At 39.7% G+C, this 12511-nt stretch overlaps 1 protein-coding gene across 1 annotated transcript in view; it reads left to right on the top strand.

Annotated features, from left to right (window-relative positions):
* Window positions 1-12511, top strand: part of LOC135500368 (protein boule-like) — a 30680-nt gene continuing 18169 nt past the window's right edge. Inside the window, exons 1-8 of the mRNA XM_064791802.1 lie at window positions 1-56; window positions 759-851; window positions 8439-8558; window positions 9193-9284; window positions 9492-9549; window positions 9906-9965; window positions 11160-11178; window positions 11685-11809. Of these exons, the coding sequence (XP_064647872.1) occupies window positions 54-56; window positions 759-851; window positions 8439-8558; window positions 9193-9284; window positions 9492-9549; window positions 9906-9965; window positions 11160-11178; window positions 11685-11809 (570 nt within the window). The 5' untranslated portion in view covers window positions 1-53. The remainder of the gene's footprint in view (window positions 57-758; window positions 852-8438; window positions 8559-9192; window positions 9285-9491; window positions 9550-9905; window positions 9966-11159; window positions 11179-11684; window positions 11810-12511) is intronic.

Genomic DNA, 12511 nt, shown 5'->3' with positions numbered 1-12511 from the left:
TTGATCGGCCTGATAATATATTTACTTTCTCCTTATTTATTGATTATCACACCATGGTAAGTCCGATTTTATATTTTATCGTAACTTCCCGCTTATTTGACACTGAATTAACCCTGTCACATGTTTGTTATCTGCTTGATAAAGTTTGTTTCTGGTGAAGAAAGTTGCAGCGAATCTTCAGATTCTGGACACTGCCGCTGACGCTACAGAAATGCATGCACTGAATTGCACAGAAAGTGCAGAGCACAGCAAAGCATTGCAATGGCTAGTATTATGCATGACATGGCAATATCCACCCTATGAATTGTCATGGACAGTCTATGGGCCAAGAATTTCTCAGGTATACTGCCAGGCCCTTCTCCAGCATGACACAATTACATAATACTTTACCGGGTACAATTGAATTGAATATTCTTTAAATTATTCTATCATTCATGATGGACTATATGAGTATATGAAGATTACTAGATAGATGATAATTGATAGTCCCCATCATTGCATCAATCATGCCCATTCCATTGCCTTCCATTCACTTTCCCATCCCATGTCCGTCCCCCCATTTGAACATCGGCAGAGATGGAGACGCTGATCCTGTTCTGGTTTGTATTTTTTTTACCAAATTAAAATATCTCATGGCATAACATACTTGAGTCTCAGTCAATCTCATGATCTGGGCATTGCCATCATTGAGCTAGGCCTACACTCATGCATGCAGCTTCAGAATTCTCCCCATTCTATACACCCTGTTATAATTGCAGGCTGACTCCTTCTTCCTCCCTCAGTCTCACCAAAGACAAATGCAGCCCATGCCTTCATTAGGGCTGCAGCAGCAGCATTCTTACAATTGTCAGGTCAGTCGGTGATTGAAATCAAATAGTAACTCCACCCTAGAGTACAGGCCCGAATCCAGACCTTTTAAGTTTGACCAGTAGTGGGAATCTGGTTTGCATGCTTGATTCCTCATTTTGAAACTGCATGTGGTCATGCCGTCTCAATGGATGCCGATAAGGTATTGGCAAAGAAATTCTCCATCATCCAGCAAAAAACGGCTGTGAGTGATGCTGAAATAGCCTGAGGCAGAGGCACCCAGTGTTGGCTGCACTCGTGGCAAAAGTGATTCGTCATATGTGTTTTTGCAACATTGCTTCTTGCCTAGGAATAGGATGTCTTGATGCGGAAAAAAGTACTGTGTTGACCTCCCCTTGCCTGTTTCTTTAGGGTGGAATTTAATAGTCTGCACGGTTGGTTCGCTGTAAATATTAGCTGCACCCATAAATTGCATGTTACAAACGCTCTAAAATTTGCATACAGTATTCTCACCCTAGCTCTAACTTGATCTAAATATACATTGTAGTGTCAGTCTCATTTCCCATAAATATTCCAGTCCTAGTCTAGTCCTAGTCCTATCCTGAATCCCCTGTTACCATACCAACCAGTTCAAGCTAGTAGTAGTACCACAGTCTGCATCTACAATCCATTCTCCATTGTTCTCCCAAATATATAAGCCCTCTCTCACTTAAATTTCACCTCAGCATCAGTTTAATCCGACAAAGACAGTTATTCAGGTCCTAAGGTGTCTTTAATAATAGTGTCATAGTGATAACGCCCCTTAGTTTTCTTCCCATATCTGCATGAAAAACATATTTTTCATACATGTCTGGGAAGCAGTAGCCCCCTTGCAGCCATGCTTTTTAAAGTTTAAAGAAGATTTAATTGCTTTAGGATTTCAGGTTCTACCCAAAATGGTGACCTTTTTTACGGTATAGCCAAACCTTAAACATGGCTCTGCATGTCCTTACATGAACCACAGACTAAAGAGATTTAGTTGTTCAATTTTTAAACAAGATTATTCATTCAAAGTTTTAAAATTTAGGAAAGGGATTGTTCTGTTATTGTCATGACATTCTGACTGTCGTTCATTTCATGAATAAATGGGATTTTCAGTTTTAAAATTTACTCAGAAGTTGAACCTTGGCAGATTATGGCGTAATAAACTAGTAAACTGAGTTTAATGACATCACAACCATTGCATGCATTGGGAAAACTCAGAAGTTACACCCAACTCTGTGCCTACATTTCAGTGAAGGTTTAGTTGCACAGATAAGTTTATAGGAGTTGGTTCTCTCTTGTCGCTCAACTTTCAATATATTTCGTTCAAAGTTCCACTATTTTGTGACTAGTTCCACTATGTTCGGCCCAAGGAAACTCACCATGGTATCTCTCATGCCCGTGCAGTCCTGTGGAGGGTGTTCCCCTGTTCCAGTGAGTGTGAGAATATGCTGCAGTCTTCTTCCTTTCAGATTCTCTACATTGTTGACAGTTTGGCTTATCATGGGTTCCCATACATATCATATGGCGATATGCGAACGGGCGATTTTCAGCAAAGTGTACCGGTAACATAAAAGACACTTTTCAGAAATCAAACCTATTTTTTCCTGATAATTTGGCCTGATTTTGCTTATTTAGTGAATTTCTAAGAACACTAAATAAGTTGCAAAGCAAGAACAATTCTTAATTACAAGAAAATGCATTTTTAAATTTCATGTGTTGTCTTTTTTGTTACCGAAGTAACAGGAAAGACATGTCTTTGTTGTTACCATGATTTTTTGGTCGAAATGCTTAAAATAGTTAAAACTGAAATAATAACTTTTCTATCTATTTCAGAAACATTGCTTCTGATAAACTGCACTTTGTTTCAGGAACAGATATTGAATTGTTAAAGGGGAAATGCGTTATGTCTGTCGAGTAACAAAAAAGACATATTATGGTAACAAGAAGGACAAACTATGACAATGACGTTTTAATAAATTTTTATTTAACAAGTTTTAAAATATTTTCAACTTCCAAAGTTCACATAACAATTAACAATAGAAAAAAACCCTTTTAAAAAATAAAACAAGTTCTTCAATGAACCAAACAAAACCAAATAACAGTTAAAACTATTTTTATCAACAGGTTAAAAAAAATTGCCTCTTCTCTCTGTCACACGTCTGACCAGTTTTAGAGCAATATCAGTGTATAGTAAAAAGGAACAAGAACTATACTAAGCATGAACAGTATAAAAGACTAAACATGTTCAGAAAAACTTGGAAACTACTCTACATCAATGCAATGATCGTACGACACCTCAGGCTCAGTTACATAGCTTCTTTTCCCATCGATAGCATCATCTTTGTTAGAGCAGTGGCTAATTCACTGTCAAGAGTGAAAGGTGGGGGGCCATCAAATACTACCTTATCAATTATGAACTTTTTTTCAACTGTCAAAATATCATCTCTCCTTGGCCAGTCATAGGTATGCTGGGTGCGACTGCCAACACGCTCCAGGAATTTGATTTTGACATTTTCTTCATCAATCAAAATGTCAATAAGCCTCCCAATGTAGAAATTGCGGGTTTGCCCCCGTGTGAAAAGGACCGCATAGAAATTCTGTTCTTCTAGTCTTAACTCACTGGCATGACTGGGCTCTTTTTCTTCACTCACTACTGTTGTCTCAATATTCTCAGGTACTTCAGTGCAGTGGTTGTTGCCCTTTTCACTACGCCAAACCTTCCACAGCATATATTCCTGCTGTTGTTCTGGAGACAAAGTGGAAAGGTCATCAACCACAACATCAAACCCTTCTATCAAACGCTTCTCAAACAGATTCTTCTGCACCATACTAAGCTGGGCTTCTATCTTTTCTATTGCTGTTGAGCTATGCTGGCTGCTGTTTGGAATTATTGGGAACTCAATTTGTTCAGGTGAATGGCAGGTACATACACCACAAGACCCCTTGCAGTAACACGACAGGGTGCGATGTCTGAAGCAACCAGGAGATGCGACATGAATTTGGTGTATTTTAAGGGTTCCTTTGACAGATTTGATCTCATTCTCAATTCCATCTAAACTTGACTCAACACCAGACATGTCTTCTGTAGTGACAACAAACAACTTGACATTCAAATTACCATCTAACTCTTTGAGCATGCTTTCCAGGTCTGATACATCCCTACCATATGCTACCGCACGATCTGCAGCATTTTTAATGGTTGCCCCAACACCATCTGCCGGACCCTTGCCATGACCACTCTCTAGGAAGTTCCATGAAACAAATTCGAATCCAAGATGGAATGGAATGTTACTCAGTAGACAGAAATTTGTTCTATTTCTGTATTGACTGGTTGGTCCGTCAGATACAAAGTGAAGTTTCTTAACACTTCTTGCCCTAATGTCATTGAGGACTGGATTCAAATGGGCCCAAATTGGGGCTGCCCCATGTCGTGTGTCAGAACTCAGTGTACAATAACACTTGACTGAATTATGAAATGCTACATGACAGGTATGCAATGAAATTTGTCTTTTTGAAGCACCAAAGTGCATGCTCATTATTTCCTTCGACAGTTTACATTCATAATTTTCAGAGAAATCAACCTGAAGCACACACTCATCAGGTGTAATTGAACTTCTGAGATTCCTGATCTGACTGTACTGGTGGTGCACCCTAAACTGATGAGGCATGAGTTCCTTGAGCTTCGTTTCAAATAAATCACATACATTTTTAACAGTATCATGCAGCAAATCCTTACAGTGAACATTCACACTGATTTCCTGACCCTTGGTGGTGGATCGTATTTCTGTCTTGCTTTGCCATTGATAATAATCAATGGGATCAGGAAATGACTGAGGTACTAGGTCAGTGTAGATGTTCCTCATTCCATCTTTACAGCTTTCACATTTCAAATACATGCATTTGAGCTCAGAAGGAGAACAGACAATAGATTCGACAATGTCATGGATGTTGTCAGTTTTCAGAATTTTCAACTGCCAGAGCTTGTTGGCTAGCAGCTCGCAGTTTGCATGCAATTTACAAGCTGTGGTATTCCTTGCTTTCAAATTTGGAGGTACCACATAAAAAGGCCGTAGCCTTGTGAAAGATGTGTACGAAATGCAGAGATTCGGGTTTTCTGCAAGAAACTTAAACCTCAAGTTTTTCAGCGTGTCACACTGGTAGCGCTTTTGTCTTTTCTCCTTCTTTAGTGTAATTGTTTCCCTTTTGCCAGATGCAGGCCTACTAACATCATCCCTATGGAAAAAATCAATGACCAGTTTAGTGATGGCAGAAGGGGGTTTGAGGTGTCCCTCATTCAAATGTAATGATTCATTGATTTCATTTCTTCTTTTTCGGAGCTGTCGCCTTGACACTGACAGTTCCTTTTCCGCCTTTTCAATCATGCGATACTTTTTCAAGAGTTTCTTTGCACAGTCAACAATAACATTCTTCTTTTTCCTACTCCTGGAGTTACCTTCATTTCTGTTATTCTTGATTCCACTTTGGACAACAAATCCAAAGGTCAGCTGCTTTTTTATCTCGTCTTTATCCCCTGTTTTGACAAGTTGCTCAGCTTTAGTTGCCGGGGATGCAGGAACACCAGCATGAGTGCATGTACCACTTGCCTGTATTTCTGTATCCATGGGAAGTGTTTTGTTTTTTCGCCTTAGCTTTGCCATTTCTGCTTTCAGTCGTTTTATTTCTTCCTTCTGGGCTTTGATCGTGCGGTACGCCTTTTTCGACTCTCTCCGCAGTTTCTTTCGACCTGCAATTTTTTGGTGAGAAGGAACTTGGCCTGGTGTGACAGCACCAGCTGGGGTTGAAGGAGGGGTGAGGAGTGCCTTCCGACGTTCACAAGCTTGTTTGGCTTCCCTTCTCTGTTCACGTTTTTCTTTTCTCCATTTACGTCGCAGTGATCGCTGTTCTCGTGGTTGAAGATCACTGATTGTTTTCACCTTTCCTTCAGCCTTGCATTTGCGGTAGCTGAAGAAAAGAAAAACTATTCTTACTGAAAAATAAGACACACTATCAACACCAGTTACTACACGGACATCAACCCCTACTTCAATCATCAACTTTAGGCAGCAAGAGAATTTCTTTAGAAAGACATTTTTCAGATCGGTACTGAAAACAGGGGCAAAACTTCAGCTTTTGCCCCTCCCCTGCTAACTATCATACACTCCCCTGGAAAATAAAACTGCCTCTTGTTTACTTACTAAGCTCTCTGTTTTTCTAGAGATGCAGCATATGCCTGTGGATCTTCTTGCTTTCTTTTGGCCCTAAGGGCCCTCATCATCTGGGTCTTCGTCTTTTTTTTAGGGGGCATCTTCACACCACTAATCTGGTCCCAGCCACAAACTGAAAAAAATCATTTTTTTATTTTTATATATTTTAGATAAAAAGGGTGAAATGGGACTGTGTGTTTTGAAGAGAACAGAATTTCTATGGTGGGCCTATTATGTCACATCTTCATCAGTTTGGTGGCAGCAGTGGGTCTGGGGTGGGGGTCCCATTGTCATAAAAAAAGGTCGGGCACTGGCAGGGGCGGGGCAGACTCTAGGGGTGGTGAAATTCGGGGAGGCCTAGTAAGGGCAAACGGGTAGGTAGGTAGAGGGGGAGCTGGAGTGGGGTTCCTTTTGGCTTGGGTAGCTATGGGTGGGTTGTGGGGAGAGAGGTAAAAATTTGGGCAGGGTCTGTACCGAGGCAGTAGGTAGGAGTAGGTACCTACCTAGGTACCTCTGGTAACCTACCCAGCTCCCCTCTCTTGCTCTTTTTTTAGGCCTGCTCCACTAAAAGGAATGAGTGGGTTAAACGATCTAGCCTCTTTACCCAAATTTGTCTTTGATGTTACTAGTTGGTCTTTTATGTTACCCCATGAGAGTAACAAGAAAGACAAGTTATGGTAACAAGAAAGACACACCCAAAAGTTTTTTGGGGAACCCTGTAGAAAATGTAGACACAAACATGCCTTTAATTATGGCAAACTGTGTCAGTTACACCATCCAGGTTACTGTTTCAGATTCTTCTTGGTATCCTCCTCTGTTTTGCAGTAACAAAAAAGACGTTCTATTTGTGAGACACATCAGTTTGAAAAACTTACCAAGCTATTTTCTCCTCCCAACAGCTTTCTGAATTTCAAAAATGGAGCCAAAATGGATTACTTACATCCTGGTACTTTCAGAAACCAACACTGGTGACATCTATTGAACATTATTTTAATTATTTTCCTCAAACTGTAATGATGGTAACAAAAAAGACATTGACCAACTCAAATTTGCGACATAGGTTTTCAGACTAATATTTCTGGAAGAAAACTGGGAAAAGGAGAGCAGAATGTGTTTTATGCAGCTTAACATTACAATAAAACTTATATAAAGTTTTGTATTGAAAAGATTCACAGAGAAGTGAGAAAAATCATCTCTAGTAAAAGTGACCCAACTAAATACGGGTAACAAAATGGACATTTCGATCATAAATACCGTCCCATATTGATGTATTTTCACCTAAACTTGACCAAACAATTTTTTTAAAGTTGAAAAATGTATTTTCCAACAAAATAATTTACCTCTGGGTGTTTATTTTTGTTTAAATGGCTTTTATGTGATAATACACTTTTTACCTCTAAATTGCACACTTTGCTGAAAATGGCCCGAACGCATGAAAAATGAAATAAAAATGCTTCAAACAGGAAGCACATGACTAGAGTAACTGTCACATGTGAATTATTCAAATGATCAATGGTTTACATAGGCACTTAAAATTGATGGATAAAATTTTACCCATGGATCAGTTCATGCAGTTACATGTGGTAGTGCCAATCTGAGCAACCCAATGGGTGAACTTTTTCTGATTTTTAGGAAAGGCTCATTTCACTGGGGAAAAAAAGTGCTATCTGGTTATTTCCATGGATTTGAAATCAAAGTGTTTTTTTCTTGGAGGAGCTTTGAGATAAAACAGTTATGTTGCGGCGAAAAATTGGTCAAACAGTAGATGTATTCAAAGGTTTGCCTAGAAATGAATGAACTCATGGGAGCCAATGAATGAAGGCCAAAACTGGTTTAGTCTTATAGATGATTTCAGCCATTGATTTTTTTGTTTTTTTAAAATACCCTTTTCACAGGCAACAGGAGTTTACCCTGACATCAGACAAACTTCTTCAAACTGTTTACCGATACTTTTGAATTCTTTACTGTCGAAATGTTCATGTCCCCATGATACTTTCAAGTTTAATTCTTTTGATCGATAACTTTTGATTGAAAACTCCAGTTGCCTGTGAAATTTGTAAATATTGTGATGAGATTCTGTTTGCCCCATCTCTTGGTACAGCAGTCTGGATGCGCTTTCTTGGGTGTGAATGATTTGAATTTGACAAGTGGATTATTCTAGTATCAACTATGATCACAAGATAGTCTACAAGAAACTCCTCCATGAAGTAATTTGAACTTGGTAAAACCGAGAAATCCGTGTACTTTTCCATACTTCATTACAATGTTTTATGTAGGTTTGTTTTGACTGTCTGATGAATGACCTACCCAAACTAGTGCGCTCTCAACAATTACAATAAGGGGAGTTATAATAACGTGGGTTGAAAAAAAATTCCGTCTGAAATAAATCAATTGTCTTTTCAGTCTTCGTCGGGAGAAGTATCGCCGTCAAGTACACCGGTCAGCGGGATCACAAGTACACATGCTCCCAAGTACGGCACAGTCATCCCGAACAGAATATTTGTCGGAGGAATTGCCGCGAATGTGAGTGTACTTACTGAAGCAAATGTGTTCTTGTCCTTGTAGCAAATAGCGTGTATGTCCTTGGCCTTGCAGGCTTTCAAGTATTTTTGCTCATGTTAGAAGTGGATTCATGCTGATAGAATCGCTCCTGGGTGTTGCGTTTTGAATGAAAATTGTAACAACACCTCTACCTAGTAATGGCAGGTTATCTTTTTCTGATCATTCTACGGGTCAGTGAGCTGCATTTTCTCACTCCTCGGATCACACACTCAAGCATACCTGGGTCATCACCATTGCTAAAAATAGCAGCTAAGTTACAGATATGCGCTGAGGCTGAGCTTGCCATGTTAGCTCGGTAGCCCACAAGGCAAAGCATGTTTTACAAGATGTTTCTCTGCTTAACTATCGAACGACTTTATCTTGTTCTTTGTAAAAAGTATTCAGCATTTCACTTGGTTGCGGAAAATTGTCTCATGGTTTTGTTTTTGCTCAGAGTCTTGAGTCTGCTGTCCCATTCCTGTATTTGACTACAAGACAGACATTTTGTCAAGTTTTTAAAAAAACTTCCATATTTGAATTTTGCATGAAAAGTTCTGTGAGCCTGCTGGAGAACTGTACCAGTTATAACTCCATCCTTCCTCTTCTTATTCTTCAGACTAGTGAATCAGAGTTAAAATTGTTCTTCCAATCGTATGGCAGTGTCAAAGACAGTAAGATTATTGCAGATCGAGCGGGTGTCTCAAAAGGGTAAGTTGTGTAACCAGACTAAATTAAATACAAATTACGATGAAGAAGACCCTCTCTTAGGACACACAAGTGATGTGTTAGAGAGGTGCCCTGATTACAGAGGTCAAATTCAATGAAAATGCTCAATGCGGGACCAATTATCCAATTATGCGGGACCATTCATATTTTGTACCTTTTTTTGACGATGCCTATTGTTTCATTTTGCAGATATGGCTTTATCACGTTCGATACCCAAGAGGATGCAGAAAAAATTATTAAAAAAGAGGTTTGTCTGAAAAATATACCCAATATTTTTCTGAAAGGGGCATTGACACTGCAGATGGCCATCTCCAAGAACAGAACAAGATTCCAGGAAATTTTTCTTGGAGCTAAGCATGCCTGACCTTTGCTTTTTAAACAAAGACCTGTCAACACCTTTTTCTGTCTATGGTTTTGGTGACACCTTCTAAATTGTCCAAGTTCTTGATCATTGAGATGTTGTCTGAGATGACGACCCAATACAAACATTGATTCATAGCACTTCTGAAGTTTTTGCCAGTACAAGACATCAATCAAGCGGCTATTAACAATTGGTTGAACTTTGAGGAAGTCTGTATATTTGTGATTTGTTTATATTTTCAGTCAGACAACCTGGTGTTTAAAGATAGAAAGCTGAATATTGGGCCAGCGATCCGAAAACAGGTGAGACAAGAGTGAAACTTATTTTAGAATTGAAAAATATTGACCTGGAATATTGTGGGCTTGAAAAAAAAGTGATTCTATGAGGTCAAAGGTCAAGAATACTCATGAATATAGCGACAATTATGCAAGGCGAGCAAACCTCATGTTTTCCTGTTGGAGCAAGTTAGCTAGAACAACTTGGCAAGAGTTTTTCTGCCCCGGTTTCAACATCTGTATATACATGTTGGAATCTGTAAGCTAGATATCACCGCAGCACGCCATGCTAATGCATTCTCATGTATCGCTAAGATGCAGGTAATAAGCTAAGGCTAATGTATACCTGAGAGCTAGCCCAGTTCCTTCCACAATATTTTCACAGAAAATACAATCGGCTTCAGCAACAATAAATATAAGTATAAATTGTAGGTTGGCCATCACACTTTTCGGGAAGTCCTGGGTTCTATTTTAATAGAAATGGTATTAACTGAGCTGGTTCCCAACTGAGCTATATCACTATACAAATAAGCGATAGATTTTGTGGGGGCATAACTTAAAAGTGGTCAACACATATTCTAACCCTGCTGGAATGAAAAAGTTGGAATTATCCAGGGAGCACCAGGGCTTCCACAAAACTCTCACAAATTTAGATATTCAAGGGTCCCATGTCATTTTTGAAGGGTCCCTCAAAGTTAATGGAGTTTGGATAGAGATATCCCATTACTGGAGGATCCTGTCTTTATTTTGAAGGGTTACAGCATGTAACACTTGGTCATTTCTACCGCATTTTTGGAGGAGGATTTGTAAAAAAACAGTTAAGATCAAGGATAGCAGCCGACTCTGTTCAGTGTTTTGCTAGCAAAATGAGGCTATCAAAACAGTCGAATGGTACAGGTGAAATAAACCTTGTACCCAGACATGCAGGTGTGGATCGGTTAGTGTAATAAGAGTAGGGCAACCTCATCCAGTGGTTTGGAAATCACAAAGCAACACAATGCTAATGTTAAGACCAACCATCAGTTCAAAGTTGGTGGACTGAGGCGTGTTACGCAAAGAGACTTGCTTAGTCTCATGCCGACTGTGGGTATCGAACCAGGGACCTCTTGACCGCCAGTCGCGACGCTGAGCCACAAGATCGCAGTGGCTCGTTAGTTAGGCTCAGGCCGATGATTGACCGAAGTAATAAAAAAACTGTAATAACTTTCTCTCTGTTTTCAGCAAGCATTTCCTCGGCCGGGTGAGTAAAAAAGTATACAACTCTGCTTACAATAGAAAAATCGGGAATTTTCGATACGAGAGTTTGAACATAAAAATAGTAATGTCTCAGGGTTATGTAAAGGTCTGAAACCACATTACCACAACATGCATCAGACGTCAATGTTGTGTAAATTATCCCTGCTTCATGGGGATGCTGTACAAATTATCACCATATGACGCAACATCTTTGGAATGTTTTGCAAATTATCACGACTATTCAACATTCTGATGTATGACGATATTGCTTATTATGATCTTTTTGAGTTGATCTCTGTCTCTTGATAATATTTGAGTTTTTGAAAGGCATTTGAATTCATTTTGTTAGGACTAGTAACAGTTGACTGTATTGTTGTCCTTTGCCTGAAATAAATGTTATAGTAGCACCCCGAGTGATTTCGTTTTTACACAGCAAGTTGAAATCATTGGAAGAGTGACTGAATATCAAATTGAAAAAAGACCCAACATTTATTTCACTCTTTATTTCAGAAACATCATTTTCACCCAGTACTGTGTTATTCACAAACGGTTCCATCCCCTATACATATCAGAACGGCATGGCTGTATTCTCACAGGACGGTTCTGGTCAAGTTTACCAAGCAGCACAAACACAGGTAGGCCCGTTACTTTACACTATTTGAAAGAATCGGTATTGTCCTTCTTCTTCTTCTTCTTCTTCTTCAGTGTTGCTCTCCTTGTGGAGGCATAAGTCTCCAGGGGGTAATTCCTCCTCAAAGACCATGGCAGGATTAGCGACATGCCACTACAGTTTAGGTGCCAGTTGGGTTTACACAACATTGGCCTTGTGACACCCACCGACTTTGGCATAAGCTACTCATGTTTCTCAATTGGTGGGGTCTTTTGCTTGACTTGGCATAGACCCCAGACCAAAGGTACCTGGGTCAAAAGTCTCATTCGAAGGATTGTGAAGAGCCAGGAATTTTAGCTGCTTGAAACCAATGCCGGGTCATCCAGATACACTGTCCTGAATTCTCTCGGGCCCTGTGGCGTGGTTGCCAGCAGCACTAACCAGGCTATGAAGCTCCTTATGGGCAGACTTACCCTTTCAAGGTGCAAACTGAAAGGAATTTGAACCCCGACCCCAGTCAAAGCAGTTGAGCCTCAGAAATTTTACCTCAGTGATTGGCTTACATTCCCATGATAATCAAATTACATCAGGCAATTGAGCTCTCAAGCCCAGATTAAAACATCTTACCATTTTACCATATTACACATCCGGACGGGGGAGGTGCCTCACAATTTGATTAGTACATCCCGATATGTACTTAACATTATGCAATTTGAAATTGGGGGAG

This window comes from Lineus longissimus, chromosome 16, assembly GCF_910592395.1.
Source record: "Lineus longissimus chromosome 16, tnLinLong1.2, whole genome shotgun sequence".
Classification (NCBI taxonomy): Eukaryota; Metazoa; Nemertea; class Pilidiophora; order Heteronemertea; family Lineidae; genus Lineus; species Lineus longissimus.
This window is presented reverse-complemented; position numbering and strand designations above follow the sequence as displayed.